Source organism: Podarcis tiliguerta (assembly GCF_965153285.1).
Source record: "Podarcis tiliguerta genome assembly, chromosome: 10".
NCBI classification, from domain to species: Eukaryota; Metazoa; Chordata; class Lepidosauria; order Squamata; family Lacertidae; genus Podarcis; species Podarcis tiliguerta.
In genome coordinates this window covers 28,708,723-28,727,165 of record NC_139543.1, presented here as the reverse complement: position 1 = coordinate 28,727,165, position 18,443 = coordinate 28,708,723, and the positions used below count along the sequence as shown (strand labels likewise).

At 38.8% G+C, this 18,443-nt stretch overlaps 1 protein-coding gene across 4 annotated transcripts in view; it reads right to left on the bottom strand.

Annotated features, from left to right (window-relative positions):
• Positions 1-18,443, bottom strand: part of MON2 (MON2 homolog, regulator of endosome-to-Golgi trafficking) — a 56,430-nt gene that overhangs the window by 8,026 nt on the left and 29,961 nt on the right. For 2 of the 4 annotated variants that reach the window (XM_083399285.1, XM_083399284.1), the window contains exons 16-29: positions 16,519-16,623; positions 15,494-15,574; positions 15,331-15,404; positions 15,159-15,249; positions 14,668-14,769; positions 11,053-11,163; positions 9,684-9,859; positions 8,459-8,621; positions 7,094-7,387; positions 6,126-6,324; positions 4,928-5,556; positions 1,681-1,824; positions 1,173-1,190; positions 755-883 (exon numbers count right to left, since the gene is read on the bottom strand). In XM_083399285.1, the coding sequence (XP_083255411.1) occupies positions 755-883; positions 1,173-1,190; positions 1,681-1,824; positions 4,928-5,556; positions 6,126-6,324; positions 7,094-7,387; positions 8,459-8,621; positions 9,684-9,859; positions 11,053-11,163; positions 14,668-14,769; positions 15,159-15,249; positions 15,331-15,404; positions 15,494-15,574; positions 16,519-16,623 (2,316 nt within the window). The remainder of the gene's footprint in view (positions 1-754; positions 884-1,172; positions 1,191-1,680; positions 1,825-4,927; positions 5,557-6,125; positions 6,325-7,093; positions 7,388-8,458; positions 8,622-9,683; positions 9,860-11,052; positions 11,164-14,667; positions 14,770-15,158; positions 15,250-15,330; positions 15,405-15,493; positions 15,575-16,518; positions 16,624-18,443) is intronic. The other 2 variants (XM_083399287.1, XM_083399286.1) reach the window with 1 other exon arrangement.

The following is an 18,443-nucleotide window of genomic DNA, read 5'->3' as shown; positions in this document are numbered from 1 at the left end:
TCAAAATGAATATAAATGCTAATCTACACAGGCCATTTCATTTGGTTTGCACATGTGGAAATTTCAAATACTATTCTTGGGGTAAAATTTTTTCACTGTGCATTCCTACTAAAAAATGGTAATGTTTGAAATGCACATATATCAAGAAGTCACAGCCAATTCCTTTCCCTCAGTTTGTGTGTGCCATGACTGCTTTGTCATTAGGCAGGAGCAAAAACTGATTGGGAGCCATCTAATCCCCAAGAGTTTCTTCTCCTGCTTTCATGCTCCTGGTGCAGCAAGAGCCCAACCTGACGATGCCAGCAGGAAATCCAGGGTTATCATCGTTATTTATATATGTATAACTGTATGTGTGTGAATATATATGCACAGAATCATGAAGAAAACAAACGTCACACAAACCCAGCAATGTGTTTCTAAGTGTAATAGAGGTTAGTCATGACATGCCAGCCAACTGCAGATTTCATTCAATTACACTAGTACTAGGACGCCCTAGTCCTCTTGCTTCCGATTACCATAGTCTAGTCTCCAACAGTGGCATTGTTTTCCAGTGTGCAAGGGACTAAAACAAAGATACAAGCACCAACTATAGGGGTAGCTGTCAAATGGACAGTAATTATTGTAACACAAAATGGTTATTGCTAAAATCAAAACAGAATCACTCTTAGTGCTCCAGAGCCATTCCACAAGCTGACCTCAGAGCAGAAGAAATATAATTAAAGAACTTTCTTAAAAATTATATATGAATATTTACCTTGATAATATTTTGAAGAACTCTCTCATTTACAACAGCTTTGTGACAAGCTGTCTTTTGGTACAGGTCTACCACAACTTCTAAAGACCTCTCAGCAAATGGTACATAATTCAATGCTACCCACTCTGCCTAGAAAAGTAAGATTGGGACATCAGTGCATGTAGAGAAACAAGACCATCTGAAAAAAAAAAACCAAATCCTGCAATGGACCTATTTTGATGCCATGCAAAAAAATTTGAAAAATCCACAAGGAAAATTATTTGATCCATGAAAAACTTACAAAAAGAAAGCCCTCACACATACAGAATTGAGAATAGGGGTGCACAATTGAAATTTAAAAGTAATTTTTAAGCAAGTGAAATGTTGCAATTTATGCAGCAAGAAGACGAAGCACAATCTTTAAAGAATTTGAACTCACCGGTGCAAACAGTTGTATCTATTGTGATTCCATTGTGTTGCATGATAAACAGAATAAGGGAAAATTAATACACATACACACAGTATCTATTAAAATTCTGATGACTCATTCTTCTGTTGAGTATGATTAGTATTGTAAATGCATTCAAGGCAATGGTATCACAAAACAGAAGAATGAAAAGAGAGCCTAACAGGAAAATTTAGAATGCAAAACTGAGTGCAGGTTGATTAAAGCAACTTTGTTAGGCTAATATAGATATATTTTGCTAGTTTTCACTACAAATGTATAGTTTTCTTTTCTAATAGAATGCAGTCTCAAAATGGAAAGGTAGCAAGAAAAAAAAGGAAAGAACTTGAAATGAAAAACCAGCAAACATTTATTAAATTAGTTGATAACACAAATGTCCAAATGCAGGAAAATGATGGCATTTAAATAACTCATGCAAAGCTGATCATATCTGGAAGCCAGTGACCTCAAAAACAGACTGCTAAAATTCAACACACCTCACCTGATTGTATTTTGCATTTGCAATGTGCTTTGTTTCTAGCTGTCCATACTGCGGTGGTTTACAGGAAAATTCAACAAATGCCAGCAATTGATCAAAGATAGCAGGATACATTATTTGCATGCTTTCTGAACCCACACATATGGCCTATAAGAAGCAAAACGAAAGCATTAATATTTCTAGAAACATAAAGCACGCAATAATGCAGCTCGGGGCCATTCAATAAAGCTCTGTTTTAAAAGATTCAGAGCAGATAAAAGAAATTACCTCCCTCACAAAGCAGCTGGCTGAACTATGGAATTCGCTATCACAAGATGTAGTTAGAATGACAAACTTGTATAGCTTTAAAAGAATCAGATTCATGGAGAAGTGTATCAATGGCTGATAGTCAGAATTACTATGTCCTACCCTCCACTGTCAGAGGTAGTATTTCTCTGAATACCGATTCCTGGGACTCACAAGTCGAGAGAGTTTTGCTGCACTTAGGTCCTGTTTGCGAGCTTCCCAGAGGCATCTGGTTGTCTACTGGGAGAATAGGATGCCAGGCTAGATGGTGGGACTTTGGTCTGATCTAGCAGACCTCTTCTTATACAGTGGTACCTCGGGTTAAGTACTTAATTCGTTCCGCAGGTCCGTACTTCACCTGAAACTGTTCTTAACCTGAAGCACCACTTTAGCTAATGGGGCCTACTGCTGCTGCGCCGCTGGAGCACAATTTCTGTTCTCATCCTGAAGCAAAGTTCTTAACCTGAAGCACTATTTCTGGGTTAGCGGAGTCTGTAACCTGAAGCGTATGTAACCTGAAGCATATGTAACCCGAGGTACCACTGTATATGGCATAAGCACATAAACAAGAGGGTTCTGGCCATATATTGTATGGAATGATAGAAATGGAAAGGACCTTAAAGGCCATCAAGCCCAACCTATGTTTGTTGCGATGATGATTAAGTTTGATTTTGGTTACGAAGTATCTCTCTTCCCAGCCACAACACACATACACACTGTCAACAATTTGAAAGCATGTGTTACAAGAATCTGAGACGCTGTGGGCATTTAGTTTCCGAAGCATGAAGAAAGGGTCAACAAACTACTAACTAGCATACACAAAACATACATTGGATGCATTCCAGTCTGTGGAACTGTGACAACAGCGTTCAGAAGGGGTGTTCTGTAATATTATAACAGAAAATACACATCAATTGCTGGGGCTAACTTGGTAACTGCTCTGCCAGGGTGGATATGATTTAAATCACGAGTCAGTAAGACTTGATGTAAATCACTAGTCAGTAAGACTTGATTTAAATCATGTTTTTTGCAGAAAGACTCATTCTTGCTGGTATAATCTTAATATCTACAACCAGATGAAGGTTTCATTTTTTGAATAATAAATTTAATAATAATAAAATAACCCTAACCCTAATGAATAGCCTTTGGACTATAATGTAACTTAAACAGAAAACTATCCTTAGAAATATTTTTCCTCCCAAGGTATTTTATTTTAAATATCTGATTTAAATAAAAAAAATCCAATTTAAATTTTTACAAATCCAATTTTTTTATTATTACTTTTTTAAAAAATCGTTGTTATCCACCCTGTGCTCTGCATTTATTCCACAATAGAACATTTAAAAGTAAGATCAAATAAGAACTCTCAGTACAATCTTATCCTTAAATTACACTAAACAGATGGGAACTCAACTAAAATTCCACTCTGCGTAAAATACAATCTTATATAATGTCATGGTTGTGATGGTGGTACACAATGCCAGTGCATGAGACAAAAAGAACTGGATTTCAGGGTGTTGCAAGTGCAGAGCAGAGCTTAGTCTGAATCCTATGCTTTCTTAGATCTTCACTGTCCTTGACAATGGCATAACATGATGTCATCAAAAAAAGTGGATTAAATTCACACACACTCCAACGTCTCCCTTGCTTTTCCACAGGTTAGACACCAATTCAATACATATAAAGTATGTTTCTCACAGTGTTATGTAGTCCACAAGTAAGACTTATAGTAGTGTGTGACCAGTGTGAAATAAACTATTCCCATGAGGGGTTGCCATCTTTTTTCACCCTGGACGTCTCAAAATGTTCACATTGCACAGCAACATAACTGGTTCAGCAGTGATGGAAACTTGCTTCTCCTGTTTCTCAGGGCACTGCTTTCTCCTCAATATTACCAACCAGTTCATGATATTTATTAAAGGTAATGGTAAAGGGACCCCTGACCATTAGGTCCAGTCGTGGCCGACTCTGGGGTTGCAGCGCTCATCTTGCTTTATTGGCCGAGGGAGCCGGCGTACAGCTTCCAGGTCATGTGGCCAGCATGACTAAGCCGCTTCTGGCGAACCAGAGCAGCGCACGCAAACGCCATTTACCTTCCCGCCGGAGCGGTACCTATTTATCTACTTGCACTTTGATGTGCTTTCGAACTGCTAGGTAGGCAGGAGCTGGGACCGAGCATCGGGAGCTCACTCCGTCGTGGGGTTTCGAACCACTGGCCCTTCTGATCAGCAAGTCCTAGGCTCTGTGGTTTAACCCACAGTGCCACCCGCGTCCCCCCCATGATATTTATTACTGTGATCTTATTCCTATAAGTAGGCATTCTACTTTGTCTCTGTGTCCTCTATATTTATTACTTGAAATAACTTTCCAACCCCCTCACACCGCAATGCAAACATAAATACAATGTGTTCTATGCACATTGAATGGAATAAGTGGCACCACAGTGAGGCTGCAGAATGGTTGCTGCGTTTAGCATGACACTCCTTCCTTCTTTATATGAATATGGCTAATTCTTTATCAAAAGGCTGCTGGTGGCTCTGTCTTGGCTTCCAAGGGATTCTCTGTATAAAGGGAACCTTAAAGCTTATGGCTGAAAGTATCAGCTGCTGATTCTTAACCCATAAGCTACCTGTGCCTCTCACATAATCAACTTTGGCATGTTCTTTACAATATCATACAAATTTTTTCTTGATTCACTGCAATTCTGTATGAACCTCTGATTCAACAACTTTATGAAGATGACCTAACTACAAATGTAATCGGCTGAAGTCACGTTTGAACAGGAAGAAACCTACAGCAAGCAGAAAAGATAGGCCTGGAAGAGGCTCTCAAGGAGCAAAAGTACCTTATAAAACTATTAGCGTTGCCAATTATATCTACCAATATTTAACCTCTTCGCATTATAGATGGCAATATGAAGTTGCGTGTCTGCCTTTCAGAAAGAATTTAAAAACTACATTATTACCTTTTGTAAGACATCTAAAGCTGTTAGAACCGCTTCTTGCAAACTTGTTAGAACTGCCTCCGTGTATGATGGCAGGATGAAAGGGGATGCATCTGAACTGATTGGAACAGAAACTGCACCATGTAGAATAACTCCCAATTTTTGGAGATCGTCCATACTGAAACCTGTTTTGATGTGCTGGTAAAGGGCTGGGAATATCTGTATTAAAGCTGTTAGAAAAGGCTGGCTGGGGATAAAAGTCATTTTATCGCAAGAAACTGGAGGCTTTGTGCTTTCTGAGCCAATCCTAAACCAGCTGTTCCAGGCAGCCCACCAAAGATTCAAGTCTTCAATTTCATCTGTTATTACAGGAGGTTCCGCAACATTATACCTTCCAATCCTTTCTCCTATAGAATCAGTTCTCATAAAAGATCTTCCAAGGCCAGTGGCAGTCACTGTTCCTATGAGGACAGGCACAGGCATATTAATAGCAGGTGGTGTGTCAGGTTTTTCAGTTTCTCTAACAGGGGACACAATTTGTAAGATTTCCTGAAAGCTTTTCAAAGCAGCCAGAGAAACTTCGTTGTTTTTGCTGAGTGCAGCTGACTGGATGTGATCAAGAAGGACATCCCAAGCTTGAGAAAAATCTCCTGTTGGGGAAAAAGAAGTTTCAGAAAGTGGTCCATTTCATTATCATGCCCCCACCCCTTCTCCTTTTTAAAAGTGACTTTTAGTAAGTGGCATAATAATGACGATACATCGTAAGAAAAAAGCTCAGCAGGAGAAATCAGAGGATAGGTGTGCTATATAACCAAGAGCACACTGTTACAAGGCAGCAATTATGCCTGCCAAAGATCTGTGACTACAGAATACGCAGTATATTGTTTGCACTTATTAGCTGCTTTTCTTTTCTTTTTTTACAAAATGTAACTCAAAGTGACTTACAAAATTAGCACATTTGAAAAAACTAAAACAGAGTAAAAGCTAAAAATGCATTTGTATTTATAAAAAGGCAGGACTAGCGTACCTCACCCTCTGGAGGAGGCCGGATAAGGCCAGGCAGCAGAGGTTGTGTTGTGACCTGTTCTGAGATTATTTTATGATGAATGGTGGGATACAAATCTTAATAAATAAAATAAATCAACCTATAACTGTGGGATCTTCCCCTGCCCAAGTAAAAATATTCACTGGCCATAAACATGCAAAGAAGACATTATACCTAAGGACTGTAGCAAGTATCTCCTTGTGTTAAATATTCTAGCTACTCCAGCCAACGTTAACACCCATGTTTCAGCCCACTGTTTCTCTGCTGTATCTCTTGAATGGTGAATGAGGATATTGCCACCACCAGACTCAATCTTCTCTTTATCAGCTGTTGTAGACGACTCCCTCACTCGATCCAGCAAATGAAACAGAACCTATGAAACAAAGCATTCCAGAACTTAATAGTCTAGCCGTGTCTTGCAACTGAAGCTTACAAAATAATAAACAAAAATGTGGGCAAGTTATTTTCTTCCTCAGGCGAAGTATGTGAAAGATTCCAGTTTACTTAACTTTACCAACACCAACATTTTAAGCCTATAGATGTTTGCTCAGAAGTATCAGTACATTTCAACACCATGTTCACCTGGAAGTTCACAACCACACTTAAAATAGTCTGCACTGACTACGTTTTCTCAAGAAGTATTTACTGCAATATGCCTGACACTGACTGCAATGGGAGTTCATAAAGGTGTGTTCCAATATCAGTGACTTTGTAGAAAATGTGGAAGCACATCTTTCAAAAACTGCACAGCTTCCATCTTAGCTAAGATGCACATGAAGCAGAATGTCATGAATGTTGAGATAAGAGAGACAGAAAGGAAAAATAGATTATGCATGAGAAGGAAGTTGTGCATCTATAAGGCAAATTATTAAGAAGCCCATGTTACAGTTTAAAGTAGGTTATATGTCTGGAAAGGCTAAAGCCCACTGAATTACTTGGCAAAAGCTGGCAGAAAGTCAAACAAATGGATTGGGCACTAAGGACCAATAGAGAATAGGGCAATTTCCTCTTGCAGTAAATTATACATTGTAGCCAAGATAATCGAAACTGAAAAACAAGAATACCAAAGACACATAAATACAACTAGGATAAGACCCAGTTGTGTTATTACTGTTTTAAGATGTGTGGTTTTCGTATTGTACCTTCCAAATAACTGTGTGCCACGTTGAGTGCTGAAGTAAAGTTCCATGAGCACCAATTGTAGAGAACAAGGTCTGCCCAGCACTCTTTCTCACGGCAGGCCGTGGATCTACACAGAGCTCCCCTAGTTTGGCATACAGACATAGCCAAAGGCAGTCAAAGGGTGGCGCTGGGTGAAAAGGACGGTTCAGTGCTATTCCTTTTTCTTCAGCTTGCTTCTGTAGCAATGCTTCCTCTTTGTTCAGATCTTTTTCAATAATTTCACCTCTTTGGAAGAAATAGTCTGAAATGTTCCACTGCAAAAACAAAGAATGCATCTTCATAAATTATGTTTACAGAGCACAGAGAAGGGTGGCAGCCATCCTGTTGAACTAATTACCCTAAAAAGTGTGCCAAGCTCCATGCTAGTACTAGTTTTGCTGGCTAGTTTTCAGATTTTTATGCAGGAAGGTTTTGAGAAGTGTTGCTGGAGTGCTAAGTTGAGTTCCCTTTTAAATGCGTTTTTATGGTAGCTGGTTTTAAATACTACTTTAAACAGCGAAGTTGTCTTAATTCTTTGATGCTGCTTTGGGTTTCATTTTTTAAAAATAAAGGAACAAGTGTAAATGAATGAATGAATAAATCCTGCAGCAAGGGGTTACATCTAAGAACATATTCTGGTTGACCAGGGGAATTATAATCCTGAACAAGAAATAAATAAAAGACCAGGCTACAATTTCAATCCTGCTGCACACTTAACAATAAACCATATTTTATTTGGGACAAAATAATACTCAAAGTATGTCATGCTGATGCTCCTCTTACTCGTTTCTGGCAAGAAGGTCTTAGAACAGTTGTGCTCATTATTAATTTATACAGGACAGGACCTGTTACTTGAAATACTTTAGCTTTTCCTACCGGGTGCCTGATTCTAACTAATAAGCACAATCCAGAGAAAGTAGAACTGGCTTAAATTACACCAAAAATCAATGGAACTTGACACTTAACTCTCCCTTGAAAGCTGTGTCCAATCAGTTCCAAAAATCTCAACACCATAGAATATGTTTTCTGGAACTTGCACAGCAACTCCTTCTATTTTGTATCAATGAATCAGGAATTGCATTTCTCAATATCTGAAACATAAAACCTGGGAGCTGCCGTTTGTTAAGGAGTTGTAGCTCTGACGGGGTAAACTACAATTCCCAGGATTCTTTTTTTTTGGGAGGGGGGATGCACTTTAAATGTATGGTGTGTGTATGCAGTCCAAGTCTTACAGAGCAGTCCTTTGCACATTTACTTAAAAGTCAATCTCTCTGTTAAATTAGGCGAAATAATGCTAAACATTAGAAAGTAAAGGTTCACAGCTAGGGATTAAACTAAACACTCACCAAGAGACCAATTGATGTTAAGCTAATGTTGAGTTCTTGATTGTGAAGCCCAAAGCTTCCAGCAACATCTACAACAATCTGTAGGCAAGTACATGGCATCGTTGGCAAGAAGTCAGTCACAACCAACTGTAGGCACTGGAAGGCAGTTCTTATTAGAGACTCTCTATTAACAAAGCAAAACAAAAATTTCTAGGTTTATCAAATGGTCATAAAATCTCATACTACCAAACAGATGATTGTCCAATTGATACATTCAACTAGATACGTGGTAGCTCTGCATCAGTCAAACTCTTCGTGCTTAGCTGCTTACTCTACAGACCTGTCCATTTTTAACATGCTCAAGGAAGCCAATCCCCTCCACCAAATTATGGGACGTGGGTGGCGCTGTGGTCTAAATCACTGAACATCTTGGGTTTGCAGATCGGAAGGTCAACAGTTCGAATCCCCATGACGGGGTGAGCTCCCGTTGCTCTGTCCCAGCTTCTGCCAACCTACCAGTTTGAAAGCACACCAGTGCAAGTAGATAAATAAATACTGCTGCGGTGGGAAGGTAAACGGCAGTTCTGTGTGCTCTGGCTTCCATCACAGTGTTCCGTTGTTTCAGAAGTGGTTTAGTCATGCTAGCCACATGACCGGAAAGCTGTCCGTGGACAAACGCAGGCTCATTCGGCTTAAAGCAAGCCGCACTGGATAGTCGTCTTTTATTGGACTTAACAGTCCAGGAGTCCTTTACCTTTTACCACCAAGTTGTATGGAACTGGCAAGTCTACACATTAATGGCTTGTCACATGTAATACCGCCATTCTCTTTGACTTTCATATGACCATCATGCAATGTCTTGTATGTGTGGCATAGGTCATTCACTTTACAGAAGCAAGAACAAATCACAATGCACTAAATACATTTAAGGTTTATATTTGAGAGTATTAGTTAAAAGGTTATAAAGTTTGGGGGAAAATAAGCAGCTTTTCTTTTCATATAAACACTAGGTGCCAAAAGATGAAGCTTAGAGGACATCAGAATATTTAATTTTTTAGTTATGTGCTAGAGCCAAAAAAAACTTGTTACCCTAGGAATGAGATTACTATATTTTGCACAATAATTTGGTGCAATAATGATAAAAAAATAAAACTACGGAGCAGCACCACAAAGTGACCTAAAAAATGGAAGCAGCAATGAAGATTAGCAATAGTAAATGTTTGCATCTTGGCTTCAAGAAACTTACCCCTGATCACTTCTGATTGCTCCCATGACTCCAAGTACCAAGGGCCACCCAGGCCCTAGACTGTCACCCTGACTTTGCAAAATCTGTAGCACACATTCTAGTTGCTTGAGCCTAATATCAGGGTGATTGATGTTTGACAGTTCTTTCAGTGGATTTAGAAGTAGCAACTGAAGCCTCTAGAAATAAAAGGGAAGCAGAGACTGAACTTTAGTTACTAAAGCATCTTGAAGCTAAACAGCATCATACTCAGAAGTGACAAGCTCAGTGGGGAAGCAGGGACCTATTGGATACCAGTGGCAGCTGCGGAGGGTCAGAAAGCAAAACACTTAAATTCTACATCAGGTGGTCTACAGCCTAAATCCAGTCTAGGCAGTACAGTGGTACCTCGGGTTAAGTACTTAATTCGTTCCGGAGGTCCATTCTTAACCTGAAACTGTTCTTAACCTGAAGCACCACTTTAGCTTATGGTGCTTTCCGCTGCCACCACACCGCCGGAGAACAATTTCTGTTCTCATCCTGAAGCAAAGTTCTTAACCTGAGGTAATATTTCTGGGTTAGCGGAGTCTGTAACCTGAAGTGTATGTAACCTGAAGCATATGTAACCCGAGGTACCACTGTACTGCCAGCTGCCTCAACTCAAAAGATCCTGGCTGGCAGCTACTTTTCTAGCATATCATCATTAGAAGTGTAGCTACAGCCAGATCTAAAAGGGTTAGAAGAGAGGAGAAAAGAGTGGGAAAATATAAGTGCCTAGTAGCCACCAGCTGTCTATGTCTCCTGCTGCTTACTCATATACAGCGAAAAGTCCACACAAGATGCCTGGGTTATTGCCTCATTGTTACTCGACCTGATTCCCCTAATACCCCACAACCTCCATTCTGCAATAAAGCCTCCTGTTTATTGTAGTGCTGAATCTTGTAAAAAATAGTGAGCAGAAGAAAGAAACAGAAACAGAAGCATCCCTACAGCCTCCAGGTTGGGAGCCAACATACTGTTCTGGTGTCTACCTAGCTAGGTATGAAGCTACTGTAACAAAATACTGGAGTTCCAGTTCTACACTGGCTAACTTAGGAGTAAGCCCCTTAGGTCTGAATCAGCACACATAGGACAGCACTGCTATTTAGCCCAACAAGCAGCCACTTCTACTGGCTGGAAGAGCAGCCTTGACTCCTACAAGTCAGCTATGTAGGATGGGAAATTCCAGAAGCACAGACATTCCAGCTATATATTCATTACGTAGCTAACAATGCACAAAACTGTGGAAAATAACTTCTGATTATTATTGACAATTAATATACATTACTCAACGACTGCTTGCTATGGAGCATAACTTCCAGAAGATTTTTTATTTCCTGGAGCGTTATTTCACCTGGTTCTGAGAGAGTGAAGGATCATGGTTAAATGTCAGCCCAGCCTTGATGAGAGACGTTAAAGCTTCTGCTCCCCATTCCCTCATCCGTGAGTTTGGATGTTGGCAAACCTAAATATACAATATAGCTTTCTTTATTCAAGCCGGAATGCACATTAATAAACATTCAACATTAATAATAGGTTTTCAATCTATGAATTCTTTTAAAATACTGATAACCATAAGCTGATCTGGTACATATATACAACAATTGCTGTGTTATTATATTAATAGTAATTTCTGCGGCCCTTTCAGCATGCATGGTGCTTTGTCATTCTTATCTCATGTGGCTTCTGAAAATAGGAAATACAAGATACATATTTCTTATTTGACTAATAATTAATTCTAGGTTTAGATGTTTTGTATCTTAATAAATTCTCTATCCAATTCCAATGATATATGTGATTGCAGATTTACCAACTGTGCAAGCTGGCCCTAAGCTACAAATGAGTCATTCTATGTATATCAAAATCTCTCTTTGCAGCTCAATCTTTTTCCTTATGAGGTTTTACAATATGATCTATTGCCATCAAACAGCAAAATGAAAAGATTCACTCATTAGCACAAAGTCAAACAGTAAATAAGGAAGACAAACTTGCAAGAAAAACTTACCTTCTGCATAAAAAGAGAGAGGAAGCAGTAGGGAAGAAGTAAAAAAATATGAAACCAAGACAGCGAGCAATAATCTTTAATATATCATCACTGAGCTTTACACCATAAACAGTTTTAATACAGAGATACAGTGTTTCCAAAGTGGGTCCTGTGTGATTAGAATGGTTCTGTAATATTGTAAAATAGATGTTGAGAACTGATCTATTTCTCCAAGGGGGAAAAGCCTTATTGTTTGTCAAGCCTCTAAAACAAAACCACTTTTATGATGCCTATCAATCCTAAAAATGTGAAAAAGTTCATTTGCTAATCCTGTGTGAAAAAGAGATATACACTGCATGTTAAAAAGAGATACTGCAGAAATTTCCCCAAATCCACACATGCATTTCCCTCCTTGCTACATACAGAGCCATGGCTGGGTGGCGGCGGGGTGTGTGTGTGTCCCAGGAATGTGGGACTCCATGTCTCTTTATCTGGTCACCTGGGCTCCCCCCTAGGCCATGCATTCACCCCAGGCCACATCTCTCCCTGGTTCTATTTCCATGCCCTCCTTCTGCTTGACTGATTGCTATGAAAATAAATCTTGCTTGCCTGGATAGCAGCAGGGGTGTAGGTGTATGTGGGTGTATGCACACACTCTACATCTGACTTTCGTGGGGCTGGAATGTAGTCTAGTGTTTAAGGTAAGAGTCACATCCTTTGCTCCACCCACTTTTGCCTCTGGCCCCGCCCTCCATTCATAGAGTTAAACCTCGGTTGTTGAATGTAATCCATTCTGGAAGACTGTTTGACGTCCGAAATTTCCAACAACTGAGGATTCAAAGGGTGATCGGCAAAGTCAATGGAGAAAAAAAGAGGGGCCCTGTAAGCTGTTCAGCTGTTCAGCTTCCGAAAAACATTTGAAAACAAGAGCATTTACTTCCAGGTTTTTGGCGTTCAGGAGCTGAAACATTCAAAAACGGAGCCGTTCGAGAACAGAGGTTTGACTGTATGTGGTTCTCCAGAACAACCCCCATGTGAGAATGCAGTCCTTGGGCTGAAAAACCCCATTGTGGAGAATCACCACCTGTCAGATCGTCTTGGATTTATATTTTTTTCAACCATTAGAATATAAAACCTAACATTCTATAAAACACCCTTATTACTTATCAAGTTACAGAGATCTCTGTAATAAAAGGAAAGCTCCACAAATAAACTTAAAAGAAAGGGTTTGGTCAATCCTATAGAACAGGGATGTCCAACAGGTCGATCACGATCTACTGGTAGATCCCCGCGAGGTTTTGGTAGCGGTCGATCTCTGGCTCCCTTTCCTTAGCGTCACTAAAACTGATTCCTGCCCTGCCCCGCCTTCCATTGTTGTTTGATCTCTGGAAGGGAAGACGGAGCTTTCTTTGTGCTGCTGTTTTAATCCATAGCAATCTTTTTATGAGTGACTTGACCCCTTTGTCCCTTGCCTTTAACCCCCCCCATTAAAGTTTTTTTAACCCCCTCAAAACTGACTGCCAGTTTTTAATTCTGAAAGTAGATTGCAGTCTTTTGAGAGTTGGCCACCCCTGCTATGGAATTTAAATCCAAAACTGCATTTTCCAGTAGGATCCAGTTTGAAATTAATATATGAGAATTTTGTGAGTTTTTTCATTCAATTCAGTATAAATGGTAGTACAAGTCCTTCCATTTTAGCCAGTGAAACTCATTGTGTTTCTATGTTATATATACATTTGTTATCTACAACCAAACTTTTATTGACAACTTAAAAAGACTACATTTTACACAGACTGCAAATGTCTATGCATTTTTCTGTTAAGCTAATCCTGGCATTTTAGCCAGCCATGTAATTAACTAGAACAGACAACTGCTTTATCCTAATCGTATAAAGAGCAATATTCCTATGTATCATCAGGATGCTTCCTTCACTAATTTGCAATTATGAAACAGCTTCTGACAAGTGATTCCCATAAGTGTTTCCATAGGATGGGATTACACATATGTGCACTTAAATCCATATATGACAAACCATTCATAAGCAGTTAAATAAGACTAATATTTGACTTATGAACAGACATGTGCATAATTTCTTCCCAGGTGATGACTATACTAGCACAAGTGACTTATTTGAAATAACTATGGTATGCATGAGAACATTGCAACTATGTAATGGAGTTTATCATGTGGATCCTTTCCAAACTAATCACCATCCTACCAGGAGGAAAAGTACTCAGGCACACATACAGCCTTGTACCAAAAGTCCTTAGACAGCTCAATATTAGATATATCAGAGGAAGTGAACAACAAAGAGTCCTCTTTAATAGAGGTAAATGAATTCCGCCCCCCTGTTTCCAAGCTTCCAGCATTCTTTGCATGCACATTCTCTTTATGGTAAATGATATCATGGGAAACTCCTAAGCCTGGAACTACAATGGAACAGAACTGGTTACCAGGAAGAGTAGCTCCAGTCTCCATAGATGTCAAGGATACAATAAGAGGTGCCTTTTCATTTGAGATTATTAAAATCAGTTTGACAGCACCATCCCACTTACCTAGAATTAAGTCCAACTGAACACACTGGTACTACATCTGAGTAAACATACACAGGATTGCACTGTAAGTATTATGTTCCTCCGTCTACATTTTGTAAATATTTTCTAATACTACACCTTTATTTCTGCCTTTGCAGATGTATGCCTTTAAGTATATGTCAACTTGCCTGGGCTCTGCTTTTCAACATCATCAAAACAGCTTGATTTAATAAGAAGCTATAGAACCCACACTTAAATAGTTTTGAGGGGAAAACAATGCAAATTCTATAAGAAACAAAAAATAATCTAGAAACAAAATAGAAAATAAGATGAAATTAAAAACCAATGTAGCATAATTGGCTTAAAAAAAAAACACCTTATGTTTTGAAGTTTTAATACCACAGAGGAAAAATACAAAGGTTCACCTAATGGTTAGAAAAATATTGTTTACCTCTAGGAGATGGCCAGTCAGTGGTCTCCATAAAATTTCAATCCTATGCATGTTAACTAATCCTGTTTCGAGCAACTTAGCAACAGCAAACAGTGATGGCTCCTAAGCATAAACAGAATTTAAAACAGTCACTTGACTTAACAACCTACTGCATTATATTTTTCCATTTAAAGTGTTTATACTCTGCATTTCTACTTCCTTAAAACAGCTCATTTTCTGAGTTGTTAATCTTTCTATTTGCTGTTTCGCCACATTTTAATATGGTACATTTAAACTTTAAATAAACAATTGCATTAGTGTACCTTCCTGTGAAGCTCACATATCATGTTGTTATAATGCCCCAAATTCAGTAGTAGAATCATTAGAACAATTCATTCTATATGATGCTGACTTAACAAATATATATTGCACTGCAAGAAATTTAAAAACCAAAGCTAGGAGTTAGTTAATTTATAAAGCATGTCTGAAAAGCAGAATAAAATATACCCTACCTTATTATTTCCATAGGCCATGTCCATCGCTTCTAGCGACAAGGAGCAAAGTGCATTTATTAAATGATGTAATGAAACATCATCTAGGTACCTGTGGGAAAGATCAATTATTAGAACTATTGCCAAAAGGGATTAGAAACAAACATTGTGATCTAAAAGTCAGTTCTCTTACTGTGAGCTTTCAAATAGCCTGGAAAGTATGTTGGAGATAACTGGTAAGTCAGTCATAACAGCTGTAGTTAGAACCTGAAAGGATACAATTAAATTATGTAAGCAAATGCAGAACATAAAAATACAAAGTGATTTATTCTGCTACACAGTAAACAAATTCTTACTGTGCTGGGTCCTTCCACAGCTCTTCCAGGCTTCAAAGCACCTCCAACACCAGGCTTTAAACCAAGAATCCATACAAGATGCTGAAATGGAAAACACATTTTTAAACTTAAGTGCTTGCATAAAGGTCCACGTTAAACATTAAACAAGAGTTTAAAACAACCTATGGGTTTATGTGAAAGAACAGAATGTGCCACGCCCTTCACTACATTTCTGCAGTGCTTCTCTTTTGCATTTAGCCAAAGTTTGACTTGTTGCATTGTCCAAACTCAGGCTTGTGCTTTGTTTGAAAAGAAACAAACCACAATTCCAGCTCTGGGAACGTAAGAGCAGCATGCACCAACACACTTCTCATTTACATTAAACAATGTTTTTTTTGTTTTAACTATGGGTTAGTGTGACATTCGAACTAGGCCATAAAAAATACTTTTCAAGGTTTGCACTCCTGTGACAACGGACAAATCCACATCCACATTTCAAGCATATCCTATACACATTTAAAGCCCGTTACTTCCCCCAAGGAATCCTGGGGGATGAAGTTTGTTAAGGGTGCTGGCAATTGTAGCTCTGTGAGGATGATAGTACAGTTCTCAGGATTCTTTGGAGGAAGTCATGTGTTTTAAATGTATGTGGGGTGTGCTTTAAATGTATGGTGTGGATCTGACCAAAGTGTATGAAATGCTAATATTCCAATTTTAAAAATTCTACTTGAATCCTCCAGCTGTACTGTGGATGGTTTTTCCCCAGCTCGAATATGGTGCTTGGCTACCTTCATTACAGTTGCGGGTACATTTTACTTAGTCACAGAAAGGTAAGGGAAGCAAAAATCTCATTTGCTGCAGTGCTGACCATGTTCATGTAAAGCTACAAAAATCGCCATGCTTTAATTACAAAAAGTTTGAAAAGCACAAATGTGTGGGATCGACTTGCATCATGGAAGGAGTTCCACTCAAAGAGAATATCCACCCAAGAAGTTAAAACAAAATGCAAGTCAAGAAAGGTAAATCAAGCATTACCCATTACTCACCTGGAGAGTAGCTAACACAAGTTGCCAGGATGTACCAAGGACAGCTCCATGACAATGAGCCAAGCTAAGTAATGTCTTCATGCACTGTATATTCTTAGAAGTAAGCTAGGAGAGCATTTAAACAGTTAGATTTTTTGAAGTAGAGAAAATAATAGCATTTGTTAAAAAAAATGGTAATAGAAAACACAATGGTGGAAACCCTGCAATCCATTCTTTTATTCACCCCCTCTATCTAGACCTACATGTATGTGATGAATTTACATTGGAGTTAAATTACAGCAGCTAAATGACACTGGAAGAACCTAGCCATTTTAATTCATTCAAACCTCTTAATCCTTCTATTTCAACATGCAAATCATTATGATAGATAGTTTGTCCTGCTATTTTCTACTCTTCAAGCGAAAATGGGGTAGAAAAAGAAGATTCTCCTTTCCAACTGGAAATATGCAGTCCAGGATAAGAATGTGTTGAAGTAAAACCTGCATATACTCAGTGAAATTCTAGGCATTCTTTCTTTCTTTGAGGTTTTACTTAAAGTTTTAAAATTTACTGGACAGATGACTGATATTGTGAAACAGAAACAGCTATTGTTTGAAGAAAAAAAATTTTCACAGTCTTTCCTCAGCATGCTCCCTTTGACTTCAATGGATTCAGAACTCTGGGTTATAAGCAAACATTTGCCACTCAATCTACACAGAGAATGCAAATTGTACATTGCATTTGTTGCACTGATGATGTGAATTTTAGTACAAGCCTGGTCTTTTGAAACTTTGAGCCTGTCGAAAAGAACATTTATTCTGGCTGGTAGTTTCATCTACATATACAGGATATCAAAGAAAAATATTGTTAACTTTAAGGAATTATTTCTATAAATCTGAAACATGCTTGCAGTGCAGAAATTGTGTTTATATTTGCAACTAGTAAATTAAAACAACCTCAATCTTAACCTAGCACCACAAACTCACTGTGTATCTCCTATAAGCTCATGCATATTTTACTATATCTACCTGTATTATCCCATTAATAGTAAAACATGGTCTTTCAAGATTTTAGGAATGAAACAGCAATCTCCTTCTCAATTTGGTCATATTGAGAGTAGCAGCAGGGCTAAGTTAGACAGCTAAAACTTAAGGATAGTATGGAACTGCAGTTTCTTTTCTCCTTAACCATTGTTAGATATTCAGACCACTGAATTCACAGTAACAAATGGAGGTATATGGAATGATAGCAAGAGAGGACACAAAACAAAACATGAAAAAGGCAAGACTCATCCAAGAAAGAATCAGCGAACATTATAGCAATATAGAATGACCACCCACTTCACCAGCACTATAATAGAAAAGGGAAGGTTAAGATCCAAAGCAACAGGATGGATTCTAATGTAAGGGAGCACAGGAACAGCAATCCAGCCATAATGAATGGGTATTCTTCAAGTTAGGACAAATTATTTTGCTACCAAAATACCGGTAAGCAAGGCAAGAGAAAGCAACAAGAGGCAAGTTACTTACCTCGGGAAACTCTTAAAAGGACTAATAGAGAGTAGCAGAAATTGTATACTGTAAAAGAGGCGGGAACGTACTCTATCCAGTCAGCTTAGAAAGGAAACCAAGGCTCCTAACCTAGCACTGGTTTCATAGAAGTATGTGTCTGATGGAAGAACAGGCAGGAAGGGCCCAGAACAATAATCTACAGTGACAATGAAAGTCCCAAGACTGGGCACTCTGGCTTGTCTCATCCAAAATGGCCACCTGGCTGCTGGGAGGGTACCTGAAGAGATGGGTGTGTAGCTGGGCTCCCCCTTCTCTGCATGCAGGAAACAGGGGGGAGAGGAAGGGAAGGAAGCTGGTGCAAATTTTGCTTCTGCTGGGTGGCTGTTCCTCGTAGTAGATTGGTGAAAAAGGAAAACTAAGGGGGAAAACATGGAT